Below are 24,638 nucleotides of genomic sequence, written 5' to 3'. Positions count from 1 at the left end.
CCAAGATAAGAACACCCGAGACCTCTGATAAATACCTTTCATAAAGAAGGTTGAACCTCTACATAACCACTGACAAATCAAGTTCGAGGAACTGCGATGGACACGAAATAGAGAAAGCATATCCTTACGTTTTGAGAGGAGCTGTTTTGGTTTAAGCACTGAGCATATTCACCTATTTATGGAGTTGATCGACGTTCAGTCCTAGTAGCGGAGGTAGACGCATAAGCTTATATTCCATTCAGGGGAGCGAATACATTCGACATGGGTATGTTGGCTAAGGAGCTGGGACTGATACATCCAAAATATATGAATGATTTGGCAGGTCAAGCTTCCAATACATTCATGCCACGTGTATGCTGAACGAATCACCACCATGCATGCTAGCCTGAGATCCAATCCATCCATCAGAATGGCACCACGATATTGACGCCCGAGCAAAAGAATCAGGTTGATCCACTAGACAGGTGGGCCACAATTTGCAAGCAAATTCAAGGCTTTGGAAAACATGGCTGAAGTTTTATAACCCACCCAAACGTTTACAGTAATGAGATCCAAATGCTGGACGGACCTATTTACTTTAGGAAAACATGGACAAGGTCGGATCAACCAGATGGATGGATTGGATCCGGCACCTGCTTGTCATGCTGGCACGTGTGGCGTGTAAATTAACTGTACTGCACAAGCGTGTGGGCTTAGCAAAGATCTGGTATTCGTATTTCTGGGCTCTCCGTAAGTCAAAAGTCACGTGTCCTGTGAGCATGGCACGTGGAGAGAGAGGAAGTGGTTTGTGGGTAGAGAGGTTCCAAAAGAGTTTATTGTTCCACGCTAATGTGATACTGATCCTAATGCGCACATGTGGAAGACATCGAATCAATCAAACCATCCAAGTTGTTGGCCCACTTTAGAGTGCTCGTTCCAAACCTCTCTGATTTATAACCATTTGTTACTTGAAATTCGATTTGTAGCATTGATTGTTATCATTTCAACAACCTGTTTAATATCCACTAATAGATTAGTTGAGAAATTAAACAAAATGTAATTTTATGTTTAAGAGCCATACAAATTAGGATACATGCGTTGTATTTGTTATCCTGCTATCATTATGTGCCATGGGTACAATTGTTAGTGCCTACACAGAGTATCGGAATTTTCATTGTCACAAATGAAAAACAAGCATAATCCAAGCACAGCCTCTGAGAGAGAGAGAGAGAGAGAGAGAGAGAGACCAGGGTAAACGAAGAGGAAAAGCTTGGTCTGTATAGAGAAAAATAACTCGTGATTTCAAAATTGTACTCTCAATAGGGTTTTCAAAGTCAGCAAATTGAGGCTCTTTTATGTTGAAAATTGAGGCTCTTTTCTGTTGAATTAAAACAAAAACTCTTTCTTATTGTTTGGCTCTAAATTTGGTAGTTGGTATGTGTAAATGATACTAGGCATGCTAGAGCTTAATGTGGCTCAATTCGAATCGAACGTCTTTAACCCTAAGCACCAAGCTTGACAAAGAGACCGTGGGCGATCGTTTATGATAGAGAACATAGCAGTTCAGTCACCCATAAAAGAGATCCGGTGATTTGCCAAGAGAGGATTCGTCCTTACAAACATTTTTTTTTTTTTTTTGCCTTTCAGTCAAAAAAGTTTTTTTTTTTTTCCTCATCGTAATAGCAGAGATTGAATTATTAAAATAGCATGATAGTAGAAGAAATGCAATTGCATTAATCTAAGAAATTATTCTCGACAATCTAGTAATTGAGGCGTAGATGGTGAGGTACTAGAGCTAAAGTCTTCCTTAGTTTAGCAGCTTCGGTGTAGATAAAGGGAATTACACTAAAAAGAAGAAAAAAGTATTTCCTTGGTTGAGCGACATATACAAAGAAAATTACATGACTCATAAGCTAAGTTGGCCCAACGTAATAGCATAGACAAACTGGATTACACTACTCCTAAACTAGAGTCGGTCTAATGAGGCATCGTAAATGGACTGGATTACACCAGTTAAGCTAAGATAAAAGTTGAAGCAAAATAAGCAATGTTGCATTGTAGAGTTGTGTTGTATTCAGTGTTCGAAGTATCGGTATCGCTACAAGTTTCACTGGTCGGGGATACAGAAACAACGTCAATATCGCCGATAATATCGCTGATAACCGAAAATGCAGGAAAACATGGGGGAAACGGTAGAATTTTCAGTGAAACTTCAGGAGATGCTAAAATACGCATATTTGCATAGTAAGGAATAAAAAGTTTGCAAAAAGAGTGCATACACAATAAGTTTCTATTTAATAGGGGCTTAAATGCATGTGTTGTCGTAAGAAACGATCTAACCATCCATCCAACCTTCCATCCAAACATTTATCAACATTGCAGAAAATCGGCAACTCATGATATTTTGCCAAAAAATAATCAACTAGAAAGAAAACAAAAGATTGTGGTCTTGATATTGCGCATGTTGCGATAACGATAATATTGAGATTTATCAATATTAGCAACAACAAATTGAAAATTGCATACAACAATGTGCTCATAAAAAAATGAAATAGAATTTTTTTATTTTTTTTTAAATAAACAAACTTTCTATGATATCTCTACGTTGCCGATATTATTGAAATATCGCCAATACACTTGTGATGCAAGCGTTGCCTAGAATTTACGCAATCGAAATATTGACGATATTGATACATTGGCAATATAAGCAACACCTAGAATTTACACAATTGAAAATATTGGTGATATCAATATGTTGGTAATACTTAGTGATACATTGTTGATGCCCAGAATTTCTAATACTACCGGTGTTATTGGTATCGTTACTAGTATTATCTTTATCATCAAGCTGGAGATAACAATAATGTCGGAGATATTTCGATAATATCGGAGATAATTCAAACAATGGTTGTATTGGGTTAGTGAAGGTCCAGAGCTCTTTGATCTCCCCCCTATTTATAGAAATCTTAGGTGGTAACTGGAAATATATCTTCATAGTCACTCCTCACGTTTGTTCTAAAAATAATCATCTGGGCCTATATACAATTGTAGCTTATTATGCAACGCCATGTGTGCTAGTTGTTTGTCGTGGGGTGGTTATTCATTACACACACATCCTACTCCTACTACGCGAATGAGAGTTCTTCTTGTAGTGCCATGTGTAGCTTATTATTATCCACTTCTCCACTCAAATGTGTTATGCACCGTGAAAATCGGCCGACTTAGCATTGTTGTTACGTTGCTTCAAAGCTCTTTAAAAGGTTTTGGCCGCAAGAGTTTCTTCTGTGTGATTTTATGGTGCATCCGTCGAATCTGTCAATGGCCATGACTGTATTTTGGTTGTTACTCATTGTAGACCATTACAGTGAGTAGTTGACTCTGCCACATGAGTAAAATACATGACACACATCCCATGACAGTAATCAACTGAACTTACTCTTTTTGAGTTACTCATGACTTTTCAGATTCTGATTGAATTCGATCATCGAAGTAGTCGAAAAGAACTTTTGTTTGTCTCTTTTCAAAATCTTGCTACCACATGGCATCATCTGAGTCGCTAACTTTGACGCAGTCAAATCATGCATAAACACATCCACAAGAGAATATTGTTTCATTACTTCAAGAATTCTAGTAAAAGTAGAAACCCCAAAATTTTAATGAGTTTATGGGTGCAAATGGATCGGTTCAGCTGGAGGAAAGTCCAAAGCAACCCATTTAATAATAGGATTATGTATTTTCACCTAAGATGGACCTTTTAAAATATAGGTTCAATCCGGGTTGAGTCCTTGTCAAAATAAGCCAGCTCATTTATTAAATAGGTTAAGACTAGAAATATGATAATCTAGTTTTCACTAAAATAATGCCTCGGAGGAGGAGATCACGATGAGATAAGATTGGGAGTTATGGTTATAATGATAGAGAAAGAAGCACAGGAAGCAAATTTAATGTCTAATATTCCCTTTTATAATTATTAATAATTAAAAAAAAAAAAAAAAACTAATTAAGAAATTACAAATTTTCAATTCTCACTTTTCCTTAATAATTTATTAATTACTTAATTATACTTGGTAATTATAGACAATTCCACACTTCCGACATCCCCACACTTCGTAATTAAGTGATTTCTTAGGTTTAGTCCATTTTAGGAAAGTCCAAGCTCTAAATTGACCAGTTCAAAAATGAATTCCACTAGCATACCTCACAGGGGTCACTTTTGCCAACCAAGATCCACACTAGTTGAACTTTCATGTGATCCACTAGGTACATCCAGTATGCTGCCTCATCTTCACTTTGGAACCCAAAACTCAGGCCACGGCATAGGAAACGGTTGGGATGGGCAACCCCACCATTAGTTGTGTAGGGCCTACCGTGGTGTTTATATACCATCCAATCCAATCATCTGATTTCCTCATTAGGATGAAAGAATCACCCAAAAATCCCAGTATTCCAAAACTCAAGCGGGCCATCACATATGAATACAGAGGTTTTAGGTATAATTTTATGGGCGAACCACCTGAGTGTTGAATCATCATGATTTTGGTGTTCAAGGCTAAACAATCAGTGGTGTAACAGATGGATAGGGTGGATTTCATGCACATCAAGTCATTTCTCCCTCTTTAGAGAAAGCGACCCCTGTAGGTAACCTATGTGAGACATGCACGTCTTCATTTAAAAACCAAGTCCAAATTGGGTTAGGTCGTGACGATTTAGTAGGTCCACACCTGATCCGATGACAGTAGATGAGCATACCCAAAAAGTAAAATTGATCCAAAGAAAACCATTCATAGACATCTGCGAAAGAAAACAGATAGTTATAGGGAAAAATAAATAAATTCAACCAGGAAGTATGATAGACAGAAAATTAATCTCTCCCTACCACACACTTCATGGCAGCAACTTACAGAAGACAACTATAACCACCGAAGAATTGTACAAAAGCAAGAGAATTGCATTGAAGTGTTAATGGATATGTTGGGAGCATCTGCCAATACAAACGACGGGGTGTGGTCCACCGCCTCAGAATGAGATTAGATGATGGGTTCAAGTCTGGCGTGTATTGTGGATGTTGGGATATCCTGTCGTCTGCATTTTTAAGAATGCAGCAAACAGCTCTAGTGCAGAAATGAAAATGGGTTGAGTGCATTTGATTCCATTGGGGTTCTTGGGTATATGCAAACAAGCCCTAATAAATGCACCAAACAGAAAAGAAACAAACAATATTCTCAGAGTAAAAAATAATGACTCTCGGGCATGAACCAAGACCATATCTCCACAATGGCAATTCTTTGGTAGAGCAAATAGACACAAAATAGTATTCTGCTCAAACTTTCATTGGTTAGGAAATGTAAAGTCTCTTGCTGTTTTTGGACAAGTATGAAAAACGTCCGTGGGAGACTGTCATACAAAGTTTTAAGAAATGGTGCTATGACCTTATTAGTGGATGGTATGTACCATGCAAGTAGAGGTGGGCAAGGGACGACCCGATCCGGCTAACTCAACTCATCCAATTCGGTCTGATCTAACTCGACTCGAACCGAATGGGTGAGTCGGTCCGAACCGAGTAAGCTTCGCCCAATTCGAACTTAAACCGAGTTGAGTTCGAGTTACCCAGTAACTCGACCCGAGTCTCTAACCCTACCCCGACCCGATCCCAACCTCTCTCTCTCCCTCCCTCATCCTCCTCTTCCAAGCCCAGCAACCACCCATCACCATCACCCTCCTCCTCCTCCTCCTCCCTCCTCTCCACTCCCTCCCTCTCTCCCTCCCTCATCCTCATCCACTTCCTCTTCCAAGCCCAGCAACCACCCACCACCATCACCCTCCTCCTCCTCCTCCTCTCTCGCCTCTCCCCACTCCCTCCCTCCCTCATCTCTCAATCCGACTCGATGCCAACTCGACCCGACTCGGTACTCTTGATCGGATCGGACTCGGTCCGGATCAATCCAGGCTAGACCGGACTCGGATTGAGTTAGGCATGCTAGACTCGGTATCGACTCAGATCGAGTTCGGGTCAGGCCTATTTCAAAACCGGATCGAGTCGAGTCAGCCCTAACTCGGTCTGACTTGACTCGATGCCCAGCTCTACATGCAAGTGGGAAGGAAGAGACAGAAATGCAAACCAGATTCATGTTGAGTGACCTGATTTTTGGCCTGGGTACCCACACCGAGAGTCCCACCTGATGAATGTCTTGGATCTAGCACGTATCTGCTATGTTGGCATGTGTACGTGGAACAGGGAGTTGGGGGAGTGAATGGATGGTACCTTCTTTTTTATAACACTACTTATAGTAAGTATTTTCATTACGGATAATACAGATAACATGGCAGCCAATGACAGTAACAGCACTCGTGAAACAGGAAATGGAAAAACATAGAAAGTGGGGCCTACAAAGCATAGCAACATTAAACCTGATTTTTTGGTAATTTTATGTTTTTCTTTTTTCTTTTTCTTTTTTTCTCTTTGAACCAAAAAGAATGTTATATTCCTCGCCATTACACCATTATATTTGAAAAACATCTAAAGTAAACAATGGCCATTATTGCATTATACAATTAGCATAGCTGATAAAATAATGGCTGTTATTTTGAAAATATTGGCAGGCAGTTAACAGGCATTTTCATTACATCACCCTTCCAAGAATGGTCAGCCTTGTTATAACAGACATTATAACATTTTATTATACCATGCATCAAACGTGTAAAAAATGTTTTTTTAAAAAAATTAAAAAATTAAAAAAAAAAATCATTACTTTTATTCATCCAAGGGAGATCAAGAAATCAGTAGAGATGACATTGCAAAGTTACCATGAATAGCACCAGCCTGTGCGTACTTCATTTTGTGACCTGTGCAATCATATTGCTTATAGAACTAGCCTCTTCTTTTGCAGCCTCCACCAATGAATCCTGCAAAATGGGACCTCCAACAATTGACAAATCGCAATTTCATAAACCAAAGCAACATTCGAAACAAATGTACCTGTGCATCTATAAGTCTTGAAACTGCTTTCTTGCTCGACTCTTGAAGTTCCCCAGCAAGCAAAAGTTCATCAAGTATATAATATGCCTATCAATTGACAGTCAGAAGAGATTAGAAAGGTTTTTAAAAAAAATCACGTTCTTCTGGAGACAAGATGAGATTCCATAAAAGAGGTTCAAAAAGCTACCTTGTGAAAATTGAAGATCAAGTCCAATTCACAAACCTGAAAAGGGTAACCAAAGGGAGAAAGGCAATGAAAATATAGTTATCTCATCAAAGTAAAATGAGATGTGGTTGATACCAGGCAGACTGTGGTGAGAGCTCAACACCATTTATTAGTTGTGGTGTCCAATCAGTCACTGTATACGTGCACGAATGCATAGCAATCCTAACCATCCAAATTGTAGGGATCGTTATGGATGGAACATAGACCGAATATCACACTGATCATACAATCCTAACTATCCAATTGGTGGCTCTCAAATGGCTGGTTAAACATAAAGGTCCACATTAGATTAAGCGAAATCAGGTAGTAGAGATCGATCAGTGTGAATTAACTTTGCAACTTCCACAATGAGGTCCACAATTATGGTGGATAAGATACAGAATTTAAGAGTTGGTGATGCAGTATCACTGTAGTCTAGCCGTTGATACTATTATTGTCAGATATATGATTGATGGTCAGTTTGCTCACACTGCCGAAATAGCGATCCAGTATCTCAACATAATGGTGGATTATTTCAAGGATCTCCAGCTCATTGTCATCCTGATCAACGCACATGCAAAAGTATAGGCTGGCATATCTGCATATGATGTTTAATGAACAAAAGGCATGTCAAAGGGCTGAATAAGGCTCGCTTAAAACATAGTTGACTAGCTATAATTTTACTACCTTCTATATACAACTTTGTAACCTCTCCACTCAACGAAATTACAAAGCTTTGGGCCTCGGTTAAGAATCACTCCGCTGAGTTCCCGGATTACCTTCGGAATACAATCAGTTCAGAAAGCAGGCAGTTATGTGAAGCTGGATGAAAAGCAGTGAAACAAACATTGAACTTTAGTTCCTGAAAATTCAAGTGCTTGTTCCCATCGAGCAAGCTTTACAAAAGGTGAATTTTCAATTTTCTAGACACTTGCTCTCCCTGCTGCTGCTTGGAATGAAGATTGATTTTTTGTTCTTCTTCACAAAGAAGACCAAACAGATGCTTAATGCATGAACAAAACAGCAACCACGACCACAACCACAAAATTTTGAAACAATTCCAAGACAAGATGCAGCAGTTCAGATGAAGATGGGAAGATTTATAAAAGGCGGATTCCAAATTTCCAAAGAATTATTAGAAGAACCTTAAACACATCCCTAAATCTCTAAAATAACAGCAACATATTGTTCTATTTTTTTAAGCACAATTCGTTCTTCACAGAGAAGGCCCAACAAATCCTTAATGCATGAATGCAACCGCAACCGCAACCGCAACGTTTTAAGATGATTCCAAGATAAGAAGTACAGTTCTAAAGGAGATGAGAAGGAAATTATCAGTCAAATGTATTTGAACTTAGGAAGATAGGAAAAAAAAAACTCTGTTGTTTCAACAGAAGCCAAGTCATCACCATCATCGTCATCATATCCTTGCCCAAGCTATTCAGGTCAACTTAACAAATCCTGTTTCACCAATCATTCCTAGCTAAGGCCATTTCTCAGTAACTAAACAAGCCTTCACATCCCTTCCCACCACCTCAAAATCCATGTTGTTAGGTCTTCCTCTCATCCTCTTTTTAGACCCTTCAAAAGTTAGGGTTCTTTTCCTTATTGTGCTCGTCATTGGACTTTGTTGCACATGATGAACCATCTGACTGCATCCTCCATTTTATCTCCTAAGCGAAAACTTTCAGGATACATCGAATTACCTCTTCCTTAATTCTATTCTATCCTTCATATTCTTCCCACACTTCCACCTAGTGCATGTTTGCCTTCTGACAGCCCAAAACTCAGTTAATAAAGTATTGTTGGTAACATAGTTTGCTCATAACATCTTTCCTCAAGTTCCAAAGGCATGTGACAATCACACAACACTCTGAAGGCACATCTCCACTTCATATACACAGCTCCAATTCTACTAGAAACATCCTCATTAATCTCTCCATCCTACTAAATAATAGAGCCAAGGAACAAACTAATCACTTTGAAGAATCTCTTGGCTATCAATTTCAACTAAACACTAGCTAATATAGATATTGAGTAAAAGACCATAGATACTTAAATGGGATATCTTAAATGAAAGAAACTTTGAGAAAGATGCAAACAAGGGAGGCCCTCGGACTCTAAGGTGTTCCATTGCGATAACGGTGGGTGTAACGGTGCCCACCATTACCTTTACGCTGAATCGGTGTAACGGCCATTATGCCCCTGTATCGTTCTTCTTTTTTTTCCTTTTTTAAAATTTTTCGCAAAAAAAAAATACTTTTAAAAAATATCCATAAAATCTGAAATTTTATAATATTCCAAATATGCATTCATTTATAATTTTGAACATGTTTATGGTAGTGTAACGGTCCACTCTTTGGTGAGAATGTTCTATTGGGCTCTGTCTGATGAATTTACGAACCTAACAACCTAGAATTGACTACAAAACTCCAAGATTTAATTTTCTAATTATCTAATACCAATGATAAATATATTAGAATGAATGTAATACCAAAATATCTCACATTTGGAGTTGTTTGTTATTATTTATCATAATTTAGTGTACATTACATACCTGAGGGTTGGGATATATTACAATGTGTACATTTCATTTAAAGTTTTCAACATACCAAAGACTTTTGTGTCCTATCATGTGATTCCATTTATCCAAATTCATGCAAGCTATGGCACTCATTCACTAATGCACATTCCTAATCATTTGACATCATTTCCCCCAATAATTTTTAAAAAAATTGAAATTAAATTTAGATGAATGTCGCCGATTTATGAGTAGTTTGGGGACCATTCAATGCCCAAAATCAACTCAAATTCATGCAATTTATTGGCACTTATCCTACTAATATAATTGACCCTAAATTGATGGATATTTATGGGACATAAATAATCAAAAATCCAATGGTTCTATTTTAAAAATAAGTTACTGTAAAGCAATAATTAAAATTATTCAAACAATTTCATTTTGGGACTGTGACTTGGCAACAATGGGTCCCATAATTTAATAGTTAAAAAAATTAAAACATGGTTGTGGAATGGCCACACAGCCCTTTCTTTTTTAAAGAGGGGGGAGAGAGAGAGAGAGAGAGAGAGAGAGAGAGAGGGAGAGGGCATCAATCACAGAATCAAAAGAAGAGGAATTGTTTTTGTTGCAACCACAGCCACAGCAACTAAAGAAGAAGAAGAAGGTATGTATTTTTCTTTTCAATTTTTTTTTTTTTTCCGTTTTTCTTTTTTTTTTTTTTTCTTTTTCTGAAAATCGTCGTCATGGGGGTAACAACCGTTACGGCCCCATAATAGCCATAACTTTCCAATTTTCAAAGGGTCACCATTTCAGACCAGTAACACGTAATGGTAATCAGTTGTTACTATTATTGTAATGGCTGATACGTAACTGTCTTTTAACACCTTGCTCGGACTAGATGGTATACCAATAGAGGTTTGGAAATGTACATGAGATATTGGGTTATTTTGGTTAACAAAGTTGTTCAAGAAGATTGAAGAAAGTGCCAAACAAATGGAGGAAAGATATTGTTGTACCTATTTACAAGAATAAAGGAGACATACAGAGTTGCACTAAATATCATGGGATTAAACTTGTAAGTCATACTATAAAACTTTGTGAGAGAATGATTAAGAAGACTAAGGCATGAGACAAAGTATCAGAAAATCAATTTGGTTTTATGCCTGGCAGGTCTACCACTAAAACTATTTTCCTACTTAGACAATTGATGGAAAAATATGAGAGGAAGGATCTCTGCATGGTCTTTATTGACTTAGAGAAAGCATATAATAGGGTCCCCAGATAGTTAATCTAGTGAGTGTTGGGAAAGAAAGAAGTTTCAAGAGGATATATTGACGTGATTAAGGATATGTATGAGGGAGCGGTAACAAATGCGAGGACCACTAGTAGAAAGACAATTGAGTTCCCAATTATTGTAAGCTTGAGCCTATACCAATGTTGTCAAATCACATAAGCCATCTGCCTGGGTTGATTGCTTATGCCATCACATAATCGCATAAGCGATCGTTGAGGCTAATGGCTTCTTTTTTTCTGAAAAATTAATAAATTGGAAAAAAAAAATCAATAAAATTCTAAAAATTAACAAAAATTGTGTCTAATTATTACAAGTGATTGGATTGCATTTATTTACCTATTTCATTGTAGTATGACAATTAGACCATAAATTGAGTTATATTATATTATATATAACAAAACAAATTTAAACAATCAACAGGTTCTACTTAAGAAAGAATTAATTATTGAAAACTAGAAAGAAACATAGAAAATGTATTGATAACTTGAATCTTGATGAGTTGATGCATGCAATATAAGTTACAACTTACAACCTACAACTTATTACAATCTTTAAGAAATTTGACCATTGGTCATCATGCCATCACATACTAGAGTATGCCATGGTTATACGATTATACCATTGCATACATTAGTATGCCATGGCATACTTCCTACATGGCACATGCGAGCATGGCATATGCAATCTGAGCCAATGTATGTGATTGTGTGATCACATAATCGCTTGTGCAATCGCACATGACAACACTAGTTTGTACCTTTCCGCATTGGCTAGGGCAAGTTAACAAGGCATTTGCAAGAAGAGATCCCATGGTTTGTGTTGTTTACAATTGGCATAGTTTTGATTGACAAGATGAGGGAGGGTGCAAACAGAAAACTAGATTTATGGAAGGATGCTTTAGAATCTAAAGGATTTAAAATTAGTTGAACTAAAACAAAGTATATGGAGTGCAATTTTAGTAACAATAGGAGTGAAATTGGAGAATTAGTTAAGACCAAGAAGTTTCCCAAAATGACTGCTTTCAACACTTTGGGTCAATACTTCACAAGAGTAGAGAGATTGAGAAGGATATTGCCCCTGGTGGAAGAAATGGGGGCGTGCCTCTGGAGTTTTATGCGATCATCGTGTACCACTCAAACTGAAAGGAAAATTTTATGGGACAGCTATAAACCAGCCATGCTTTGTGGGACAGAATGTTGGGCAGTTAAGGAACAACATGTTCAAAGTGAAGCTAAAATGAGGATGTTGGGAAGGATGAGTGGCAAGATGAGGAAAGATAGAAATAGAAATGGATGCATTCAAGGGAACTTGGGAGTAGAATGGATAGGTAATAAGATCAGGGAAAGTAGATGGCGTAGATGGAGTAAGAAAAGACTTGATGACCTATGTCTAACTAAAGGTTTAACCCTTGAGAGAGTGGAATGGCAGAACATGATTCATGTAGCCAACCCCAATTAATTGGGATAAGGCTTAGATGATGATGATGATGATGATGACTTGCTTATATAGCTATTCCTCTTAAGATTGCATTCCAACATGGTTATAGTTGGTTGAATTAACTTTTAGGCCTCTATACGTTGTAGCCTTCCTCCCACCTTCAAATTTAGCATTTATCCCTCTCTAGTCTAGTCAACCAACAACTTGTCATCTGCAAACAACATACACCAATGGCTTAATGTCGACTCCTAAAGAAGACCCACAACTACCAAGAACCCATCTGCCTCACCACAAGCCGTTCTCACTCTTGTAACAAATAATTTAAGACACTAGAAATCAACAAAACCAAAACCATCATAGGGCACAAAAATAAACAATAACCTTTAATCAAGAGGGGAGTAATTTCTGAACATCCTGTTTATGCAAGAACCGATAAAAATAATAGTTTGGTTGTTCCAAGATGACCACAAACCCTTGGCATATTTGCATACAAACTGATCTTATAATCTCTAGCAAGCAGGAAAAAAAGGCAAGCAAACTCAGTTACACAAGTGAAATATATGAACAGTGTTAAGTTAGCAAAAAGGCCAAATAATGAAATGTGTAAATAGAACTATTTACCTTGGATCTTTCCTTCTGTGAATAAGGAGAATACCATTTTGTCAGCCTCACTTTTCCTTGCCGGCTAATAAGAAGCACAAAGTGAATCTGGAGAAAGAATAAGCAAAAGCCATTATGTCAACACTGGACATGAAGACAACCACATGTATCTCCTACCTATAGAGATAATAAAAATTAAAGATTAAAAACAACCAAGCTTTTAATTTAAAGCAACTACCTTTAGAGATGCCAGGGGGAAAAAATTCCTACTACAGAAAAAATATTTTTATTTATTTAAGAAAAAGAAGTGTACACAATTTGAATGAGACAACAAAGACCCCGTACACGTGGAAAAGAATCAAGAAGTGGTACCCTGTGCAAATGCCTCGATAAAAAAGCTATATCAGTTGGTTATATCGTGTTATTGAATACCCAGAAAATATCAGCTATTGCATCAACAACTGAAGGTCTCCAAAAGTAAAAAAGTTACAGCTCCTCCACAACTTAAAAATGTGAAAAATTCAAAGTCCGTAGAACCAAATGAAGAAGTTCAGTAGCTAAAATTAACCATTGTTCGTTTAACAGCTTCACCAAACAACATTGCTTAAGCTAGATAAAATTCCCAAGTGCTTAGATTAATTCATATAGCCATCACAGATCATGCTAGTCATAAACCGAGGATAAACACAGATTAAAAGACCAATTTCAAAGGTCAGCTCTAACTCCAATCTGATTAATCGGATCTCGTGCAGACTTGAGGTAGGATTAATAATCAGTCAGGTTGGATTTGGGTCCAATTATTCAGATCCGATTAGAAATCAGAACGTGTCAGATACTCATGGATACCTAAATACATGCAATGTTTTAAATATCGGCCGATATATCCCATGATATCTCTTGTATCCCACCTGTGCGATATGAAACGCACAGGTAGTGCCGATATATCTCACATGTTCGATCCGATGAGCATTTTCAATTTCCAAACCCTTTTTTTGTTGAAATTATGTAAAATCAGTGTCAAATGATTACAAATCCATTGGTTCTTCACGTTTTGCATAAAAACATCATGGAGTTGGAGCTCTAATTTCGATATCCATTGGTTCTTCATGTTTGCCATGCTTTTTTCAAAATTTTCCTTCAACCAGCTATCAATTGAGAATAATTTCAAAGTATTTAGGAGTATTTGATGAAATGATCTTCACATACATTCCAATTTTGAAATTTGAGTGTAGTGGTATGATTTGGGAAATTTTGGGAAAAATTCAAAATTTCCCCAGTTTATCCCAAATTGCTTGCAATGTTGCACTCCAAACATGAAATCAAGCATGTATGAGGGTTGATCTACTGATTTGTTAAGTCCTTATTAATTTTTGGACAATAAAAATTATTTTTTAATTAAAAATTAATAATAATAAATTACTAAATTATTATTATTTTTGAAATTTCCCTTGAACTAGTTGTCAATTGAGACTAATTTCAAAGTATTTAGGAGTGTTTGATGAAATGATCATCACACTCTAAATGTTATGCATTCAATTTGAATATAGTTGCATTAGTTCAGTCAGACAACGCAAAGCTTAGGACCCCATACAAGAAACCTACTATGTATATTTCTTTTTTGAAATGTTATGATTTCAAAGTGTGCATTAGGTCTTTTTTAACAATCCCTGAAGTTTCATTAAAAAATTCAACAATTTTCCCAATGTTTCCCAAAAGGTGTGATAAATTACCCAATACAAACGATATATCACATGTGATAACCGATACGTATCTATATCCCAAGGATGGGATACGTAACATGATACGGATATTTTGAACATTAGATACATGATCCCCTTTTTTTAGTTTTACCCTTTATTTAATTATACTTACTAATTAGTAATTAAGAAGATCACAAAATATATGTTTCTGAAATGGTTCTAAAACCAAATCCGGATCCAATCTCTATTCTGAATCCTAATTCTCGCTTGAAACGGAACCTAATGGGATCCCAAAATCCAATCGGATTCGGACCCAGTAACTTGTATATAGTAACCCGAAAGGACCTAAATCCAATCCTTAGGTATGGATATGGGCACACCGATATCTTCCCCAAGCTTGACCTGTTAACAGCTTGTCACTGATACCAACAAAATTCAGACAAGTCACATTGAGTTAGGCTAGAAAAAACATTGAAGCTATAATTCAGGTGCAGCTTAGCTGATAGTAAACGATTCAGGCAATGCAATTCAGTCAATACAAATGAGTCACATTTTGCTCATCAACAATTCAGATAAGGCACACTATACAAATCAACCAAGTTGGAAGGAATCCAAATTGACTTGTTTAATTTGACCCAACACCCTAACATTTTAGGGAATTTTACAAAAAAAAAAAAAAAAAACCCTGATTGATATGGAATTTACATCCCAGTACCTTTTCAAAAAGCTACCTCATTAATCGATATAATTATCATTCCACTACCTTCCATTACATTTCTTTAATAGTCGGTTGGGTGGGCATGCGAGCAAATGGGTCGACCACTTGGGTCTTTCGCACCTTGAAGTTTATGTAAAATCCACCTCGACTAGTAGATGCATCACCTCATGTTAGGCCAAGGGACCAAAAATCAACCCCGTCTATAATTCGAGTAGACCACATGATTGGAAATAGTGTACAAGGCAGCGTACAAAGCAATGATTGCCCTCCAAACTATTTCCCTTGGTATGGCCTACATGAAACACAGATGGGCCTAAGTTTTAGGCTACTTTGGTGTGGCACTGGCAGCTAATGGTTGGAGTGGAATGCATATAATCATCATGGTGGGCCCTGTAAAAATCAAGGGTACATGTCTCTATGCCGACTGCTTTCTTTGGTATGGCCCACCTAAATCACAAGTCAACCTAATTTTTTGGATATGGGCCTAAAATGAGATTAGGCATCTAATGGTCGAAGTGGATTTTACATACAAGGGACTAAAAAATCAACCCCGTCTATAATTCGAGTAGACCACATGATTGGAAATAGTGTACAAGGCAGCATACAAAGCAATGATTGCCCTCCAAACTATTTCCCTTGGTATGGCCTACATGAAACACAGATGGGCCTAAGTTTTAGGCTACTTTAGTGTGGCACTGGCATCTAATGGTTGGAGTGGAATGCATATAATCATCATGGTGGGCCCTGTAAAAATTAAGGGTACATGTCTCTATGCTAACTGCTTTCTTTGGTATGGCCCACCTAAATCACAAATCAACCTAATTTTTTGGATATGGGCCTAAAATGAGATTAGGCATCTAATGGTCGAAGTGGATTTTACACACACACCATGGTGGACCCTATCAAAAATCAAGTTCCAACGTCGTCTCCAACTATACAGAGAGATTAATTTTGGTAGGGCACACCAAAGGAAAGAGAGAGACGTCCACTATTTATTTTAAGAGGGCCTACCGTGATAATTACATGAATAATGAAACCCATTCCAACCATTAGATGCCACACAAAAATTTAGGCCCGTGCCCCGAATATCACGCCCATCCGTGATTCATGTAAGCCATACTAGTATATATAGTTTCGAGAGCAAGAGTTGCCTTGTACACCGTTTCCAATCATTTGGTCCACTTGAATCATAGATGGAGATGATTGTTGGGGCCTTGGCCTAACATGCAGTGCGCATCTGGTGGTTGGGGTGGATTTTACATAAACGTCATGATGGGACCCAACCGAGCCACCAACCCATTTGCTCACACAACGCCATGATGGAAGGTAGTGGAATGATAATTTATATCAATCAATGAGGTAGCTTTTGAAAACCTTTTTGAAAAGGGTACCGGAATGTAAATTCCATATTAAGTAGGTTTTAAAAAAAAAAAAAAAAAAAATCTCAACATTTTATAAATTAAGCCGCAATTTGTCTCGTATGGGGCCTCACACAAGCTGGAGTTGGTGTTTGATGAGACGTTATAAACCATGTTGATAACCCGACATTTGCTACAGTGTAATATGATATAGCGATGATACCCAGGTTAAAAACCAACTTTTGGGCTTAACTAAATCGACAAGGAATAGCAACACATAACCAAGCTATGTTTCTCACACGACATCAATGAGCAACATGAGGTCATATTGAAGTGAATAAATTAACTCATACACAATAGCCATTCTATACAATGCTACACATCAAACATGGATAAGGACCAAAACCCAACCTTTGATGCAAGAGACATGGGTTGAAACTACAAAATTAGTTTAACCATGACGATATTTAGGCAACCAAAGATAGATCAATAACTTATATTCGGAAATTAAAGCACATCCCACAAAGCAGCAACCCTTGACTTTATGAGGTGACTTTTAAATATTACATTCTTTTCGTAGAGTACTTAACCAGGACATCCGACCACCATACCAGAGGAGGAGGGCTAAGCCAGTCTCCTTATGGCTAGACGACAATTACATGAGGCCCACTTGGCCCAATTCACATTTCTAGCCACATTGAAGACCCCACGTGCATGTGTGTGCATCTTTGAAGACCTCACACTAGGAAGATGCACGAAGGCTGCATATAGGAGCTTGATAAACACAATGATCGGACTGTTGGATCATCATCATAACATCTTAATCGTGGAACCCCATGGGCCACGAAATAATTTAGTTATTTAGATTATTTACATGCTTTATTATTGTTGGTATAGCCTATATTTGTGTTGACATTAGGGAGTTAGGAACAACTTTTAATTTATTAAGCATCTTTATGTTGAGAATCTTATCTGAGAGTGTCTTTTGTAAAAGGTTTTTTCTGAGACTATAAAAGAGAAAGATGTGTGTGGAAGCCCTAATGCTATTATTTTGAAAAAAAAAAAGCTTTGTGTTTTCTCTTCCTTGTGTAATTTGAAGAATACTCCATGTGATTTGGAGTTTGGGTGTGGTGTGATTCCATTCCTCATTCAACGAAGGTGCGAGGCTTCCATCTATCATCTTTCTTTTCTCTTCCTTTCTATCCAAAAGAAGTATTTTCCAAAAAACTTCATCTCTCTTCTTTCCTTCTTATCCAAGACCATCCAAATCATCTTCTTTTTTTTTCAACTTTTCATCATCCAACTTTAACCCCAACCGAAATCAACCATTGAGAACCCAAAAACCCTAGCCAACAACCCACATGTGCAAGTCCATAGGCTGACCGTATGGATAACCGCTCAATCCTTTGATTTCTCCTTGATTCCCCTATCAAAACCTTTTGATTCTCCATCCATAACCCTACCCTAAACCGTAGATCCCCAATTTCATATTTTTTCCAATTTCTAAAAACCCTAATTCCAAAATCCTCAATTCCCATGAACCCTAATTTTCAAATTTTAGATTTTTCCCTTCCTAGCCCTAATCATTAAACCTACAAATTTATCCCTTGAGTGCGGAACGTGCCTGCTAAATTGGAAGTTATGTCCTTCTATCGGGCCTAGTTTTAATTAATTTATATGATTTCTTAACATACAAGCATGTGATTTAGGTTAAATCAAATTTTATTTCATATTGTTTACTCTTAATTACTTGGTGAGTTAGCATCTTTTGTTAATTGAATTACTTTATGGACTCTTTCATAATCTCCGCATTGCATGCTAGCATTAAATCATGTGTCCTGCATCAGAACTACTTGTAGAAAACAACCTAATGTCATCCGAAGAGCAAAAGAAGCCTTGTCATATGCAAAATATCCTTGGCTTTCAGTTTGTGCATGTGGGGCCCATATTACGTCATCCGAACTGTCAATATCATTGAACCACAACCTATTGTAGACAGATCATGCCCTAAGAATCATCCAGTTCAGAGATCCTAGCCATCCAATATTGACCTTTCAGTTGAAGAAGAACTATTGCTGCATTTCTTAACCATACATTCATAGGCCACCAATCGAGGTTGGGAACATCTCACAGAGATCTTTTGTTCATGGCCCATCTATTGTAGGCGCCCACAGATCAAGAGCCTAGATCTCTGAAACATGAGCCCCACTTTTCTAAACTGAAGACTCAATGATACTATGCATGTCCTTGGAGTGAGGACTACACGTTGCTTCTAGCAACTAGCAAGGGAAAATTTGATTCTCAATAAACAATTCTCAAGAATTGTTCATTAAGAATTGCTTACGTAAAATCTAAAAAGACAATCATGTTTGACAAGGGCAAAGAAGGTCATAGGTTTGTCCGTCACGCAAGTGATCAGTGGTACGACACCCACCCGAGCTCTATAGCAACTACAATACAATGTACAATACCCAAGCTCTGTGGCGCCCATTGTGATGTGTTTGACTCTCCACTCCATCCATATGCCCCCACCATACATACCAAAAGTCAAATTGATCCAGAACTTAGATGGGCCACACCGCGGGAAATAATGTAAAATCACCCCTAACACCTCTTTAAGCTCACATGTTGTGGGCCCCATGAGTTAGAGATGAAGCTAATTTTTGGAATTTCCCTTCATCCTAGTGAGGCGCACATGACATATGGGTTGGATGAATATACACACCATGGAGTCCCTTCCCATTGTTCACCAGTGTGTGGCCCACCGTAATGTATGTGTGGCATGCAATAAATCAAACTAAAATTTCCAAATTACAGGTCCTAGTTTAGATATATCACGAACCAAAATATGTGTATTTGATTATTTGCCTACCAGATCGATGGATGTTTATTGGACAGTTCAAAATGAAAAATATCCGGTGATTCTATTTCAACAAACAAGTGTCCACGAATCAGAGACTATGATTGAGTAACCAATCTGATTTAGGGAGTGCTACTGAGCAATAGTGTTTTCCACAATTTAGACAGTTTAATTTTGAGTTAATTTATGCCAAATGTACCATTTCAAAGTTCCTGTGTAAGAAACGTCATAAGCTGCTAGAGTATCAAATAACTCTCCATTTTTGCAGACTTCTTCCTCTTGAATTGGAGGACGAATCCCTGAAAAACCATATGCATGAGGGCCTATTTTTGTCAAAACGGAACATGTGTCAAAGATCAAAAGGACAGCACATGTGTCCAAGATCCAGTCCATTCATCAGGCATGGTACATCATGAACATGCATGGACCAAAAATAATGTTGGCTGGCGATTAGGCAGATCAGACTCATATAAGAAAATTGGGCTCTCAGAAGAAGTCCAAGGTTCCTGATTCAACGAACATGTGTGGCTCACGTTCTGCTCTGTTTTCGATGCATGGCATGCTCAATGTGTGCCCTACCTGATGAATGAATGGCCTCTATCTCTGATGTGCGTCGTATGCGCATGGATCTGACATGCATTCGACCCCCATCAAATGCTAGAGCAAAATTTCTCTCCGAAAATGTCTTGAGATCATTTCTCAAAATGGTGGTTTTGTCATAATTGCCTTTTCTTAATCATTTAATTAAGGTAGCCTACCAAACACATCTAAATTAAGTACTAGCATATTTGGGAACTAGAATCAACCAAAATGCGAAAAAGCCAAACAGGCCGTACATACCACTCTACTTGCATAGGATCTAAACCTTCTCTTAAAATAACTATGCTTTATCTGGTAGGTAACCAGGGATCATACCAGCAATGCTTACAATTTCAACTAAAAAACACTGTCCAAATGACCAACAAGCACAAACCGTTCAAACCAAAAATAAACAGAAAAGTCACAGAAAAGAAAAATACATGACAAACGTACACCACACAATCTTAAAACTCCGCAAGCAAATTTGTCCCTGTATTTACTTTATTCTCCAAAAAAAGAAGAAACGAGAACACACAGCAGGCATCATATCAAGTTGAATCGCAGTTACTGGTTGAATAAAGTGGAAATAACCAAATTGCGCTTACCTTCAATACTACTCATATTGAAGGAATTACAATCATGGTACTTTCAAGACTCATATTGAAGGAATTACAATCATGGTACTTTCAAGTCGCACTTTAAACAAATGCAACTACAATTTGGATTTATATAGAAGGAAACAGAGGCAGATATCAATAATTTTCTCATTAGAACCAAACTCTCGCGATCCAAAATTTCATTCTGCTTATGCATCCAAACGCAGATATAAACGGAATCCAAATGGAAGGAAAGAATTGCGTGAAATCACAAACATCGGTCTCCAAATCAGCCCTATCTTTTGCAAATTCTTCTTCTTCTTCTTCTTTTCCTAATAACATATACTGCTCAAAAAAATGCTACGGAAGCAGAATCCGAGAAATCGAGAAAAATCTATGCAGATTCACGTAACAATGCAGAATCGCTTCGTAATGAGGAGCATGAAGTTTTGAATCAAAGCAACGTAACATTTGAAAAAAAAAAAAAGAAGAAGAAGAAAGAAAGAAAGAAAAGGAACCCTAGGAAATCACAAATGAGGGAAGAGATCTACCATTGCAGCCGAGGAATTGAATCGCTATTTCTGCGGGAAAATTGAAAGAGAAAATGAAGAGTTTATGATATTTATAGAGGGAGGAATTTCGAGACGATACGGTAGAGCACGAAGAATCCATTGCACTACATTACAATTTACACGTGGCATGGTTATTATCCATCAATCTGGACCGTCCAACTAGCGGGCCTCAATCTGGATGGACGACTTTTCATAAATCATGCTTGTTAGAAAACCATATTCATCACCTATCTTTAATTTCCAGCACTTAGTATTGGCTATTAAATGGCGGTTTGAAGGACACTGTTTGGATGGCTGGGATTTTCCTATCTACGCGTGTGTTGAATGAATTTCTTTCTGAAGTAGACCCCACTATATGGACGATTCTGATTGAAAGATAATCCTACCATGTGTAATGTAGAAAAGTGGCTCCACCATGTTCCGGTTCTTATAAGTAATACCGTATCATATCCAACGGGAGTTGAGGGACATGGAGGCCCGTGATCTGTACCGTTGATCTAATTGGCCCATTGCGGATGGAGGTTCACCTGAGAACCTCCGGATTTGGAAGATCCTTATTGATGATTGACCAGAATTCAAGATCAATAAAATATAGGCCAAAGGACAGAGGGTTGAGTATTTGAACCATTGGATTTTATTATGATCTAGCTGTCTCAAATGAGGCTTATATGTTGTTGATGATGATGATGATTTTCATTGTTATCTCCATCCATGGTGGCCCATCCGATCAACGGTCTCAATGTAGAAAGTTATCATCCATCCATGCGCCACGATCCGATTGCGTGGTGTGCCACACACCGTTAAGTGTGTGTTAACGTCACCCAGTTTTAATGTACATATTAGCTGGGACAATGACATCCACCGTTAAAATATTCCTGAGGCTTATTATAATATTTATTTTCCATCTAACCTGTTTATCAGATCATACCGGACGAAAGAAAAACATATAGACAAGGTGAGGCCTACTATAATATTTATTTTCCATCTGACATGTCTATAAGATCATACCCGGCTAAAGAAAGACATATATATAAGGTAAGTTTTGCCTCAACAAGTTATGAATGATAGTCATTTAATCCTTGCTTCTTCTTTTTTTATATGGTTTACTTTAGCTTTAAATTTGCCTCTCTTTTTTTCACCTGTTTATTAAAATGATCTAAAAAAAAAAAATGATGCAAAATATGTATATAAAACATATATCACAGTGGCGCCCACATAAATTGGTTACGTCAACATACCCCAAGTTCCTGCACACTAGGCAATCAGCTTCTACCGTGGCCCGTGAGTCATATTTAAGCTGATCACGACGAGTGTCACGGGCTGAGTGGAAACGGATTGGCTACTCGCCCTGCCACCAGGCCGGTGGCTGGTGGTCGGTACTCTGTGGGCCTACCATGATGTAGGTGGTTCATCCATTTTTACATATCATTTTAGGGCTTGATCTCGGGTGGACTACACCACAAGTAAAAAGAGTGACTAGATATCCATCATTAAAATCTTCCCAAGGCCTACTGTAGTGTTTATTTTATTGCTTTTTTGTGGTTTAAAAAATAATTAAAAAATGAACAAAGATTGGCTTGATCCAAAACTTTTGTGGCCTTAGAAAGTTTTTAATGGTGACTTTTCATTCAAAACTGTTTCCAATAATATGGTCCACTTGAGATTGGTATATATCTCATTTTTAGTCTTATACCATAAAACGATCTATAAAAATAGATGGATAGTAGGGATGAAACACATATATCATGGTGGGGCCCATGGAGCACTGACCGGGTAGTAGCCAATCCGTATCTAGGCTGAGTTGGGGCAAAGGGAAGCGGATTGGCAGGTGTTCCGCACACCACCCACATGGCTATGCGTTGAGGTAACCAAAGTAATGTAAGTCCCACCTTGAGGCATGTGTTATATCCAAACCATCCGTTCATTTGGTGAGCTCATTGTAAAGCTTGAGCAAAAAATAAAACAAATCCAAAGATCAAGTGGACCACACTGCAAAAAGTAGTGGGGAATTGAATGTCTACCTTTAAAACCCTTCCAGGGGGCAGAAATTTTGGATCAATATGATATTTGTTTTTTCCTCTTCATCCATGTGTGTGACCTTATCAACGGTTTGGATGGGAAGTAAACATTATGGTGGGGTTAAAATGTTTTAATGGAGAGAATTAGTCTCATTGCTATTTGTGGTATGGTCATCCTGAGCTAATTTGGATATGACTCATTTTTGGGCAATGATCTGGTCAAATGGGTGAACATGTGGATATAATAAATACATCATTGTGGGGCTCATGTAACTTTGATCTCCTATGAATGGTTCATACAGCCCGGAGCTCAAGGAGCGTTGGCACTCATCTCCACGCAAGAAACATACACACAAGTAGGGGTGTACATAAACCGAGCTAGCTCGGTTAGCTCGTTTGACTTGACTTGAAAAAGCTTGATTCGACTAGGTTCAAAGTTGAGTTCGAGCCGAGTCGAGCTGATTTTTTGAGCTCAAAAATGAGTTCGAGCAGGCCCTAGCTCGACTTGACTCGGATCAAATCCAGCTCGGATCAAACTCGGATCAAACTAGTTCGGTGACTCAGTTACTTTGCCATTGATGTTGCTCACCAACTATTTGATAAAATGACTCAACAGAATGTGGCTGGTGGCAAGGAAGGTATGTACATGAAACAAATACCCTTTCTCTTTTTTCTCTTTGTTTTTCTCTTTGTTTTTCTTGGTTTTTATGTTGCTTAGAAGGTGTTTGATAAAACACTTGTAAAACCATTGCCTCTGTTTGTAAAACAGTGGGATTTTGAAGTTGCAGTTCAGGTGTTTGTGGAAATGCCTCAATGGCGAACTTGGCTCGAACTCGACCCGAGCTGCTAACTGAACCAAGCCGAGTTGGTCAATCAGGCTCGAGGATCGAGCCGAGCTGAGTTCAAGCTAAGGTCAGCTAGTGACCGAGCTGAGTCGAGCTAAGGCCAGCTCGACTCGGTTTGACTCAATGTACACCCCTACACACAAGCTAGGTCAGTGGTACACCAACCAATCTGCGTCCAGAGCAAAGCAAAACTCAGCATAGTTCACCCTGTTCAGTCTCACTTAAGCTCAGCACAAGCCCACGAGCTTAAGGTCTAGTTGGATAGAGAGATGGGTAGAGAGACTTTCTTTTGCAAGTTTGGATAGTTCAAGTAAAAGAAGCCATAAGGGTCTATCTGTTCGTTGAAATTAACAGTATAACAGTAGAAAAAAGTGTAATTA

General features: G+C 37.9%; 1 protein-coding gene across 3 annotated transcripts in view; it reads right to left on the bottom strand.

Annotated features, from left to right (window-relative positions):
• Positions 1-21,482, bottom strand: part of LOC131243051 (AP-1 complex subunit sigma-2-like) — a 50,714-nt gene extending 29,232 nt beyond the window's left edge. The window contains exons 1-8 of one of the 3 annotated variants that reach the window (XM_058242115.1): positions 21,375-21,482; positions 13,034-13,120; positions 7,848-7,939; positions 7,650-7,758; positions 7,143-7,178; positions 6,956-7,042; positions 6,784-6,882; positions 3,950-4,770 (exon numbers count right to left, since the gene is read on the bottom strand). In XM_058242115.1, coding sequence (XP_058098098.1) covers positions 6,811-6,882; positions 6,956-7,042; positions 7,143-7,178; positions 7,650-7,758; positions 7,848-7,939; positions 13,034-13,120; positions 21,375-21,377 — 486 coding nt within the window. In that variant the 5' untranslated portion in view covers positions 21,378-21,482 and the 3' untranslated portion in view covers positions 3,950-4,770; positions 6,784-6,810. Of the gene's footprint in view, positions 1-3,949; positions 4,771-6,541; positions 6,883-6,955; positions 7,043-7,142; positions 7,179-7,649; positions 7,759-7,847; positions 7,940-13,033; positions 13,121-21,374 lie in introns of those variants that run through there. The other 2 variants (XM_058242114.1, XM_058242113.1) reach the window with 2 other exon arrangements.
• Between the last annotated feature and the right edge of the window lie 3,156 nt (positions 21,483-24,638).

The sequence above is a fragment of the Magnolia sinica genome, chromosome 4, assembly GCF_029962835.1.
Source record: "Magnolia sinica isolate HGM2019 chromosome 4, MsV1, whole genome shotgun sequence".
In the NCBI taxonomy this organism is placed as follows: domain Eukaryota; kingdom Viridiplantae; phylum Streptophyta; class Magnoliopsida; order Magnoliales; family Magnoliaceae; genus Magnolia; species Magnolia sinica.
This window is presented reverse-complemented; position numbering and strand designations above follow the sequence as displayed.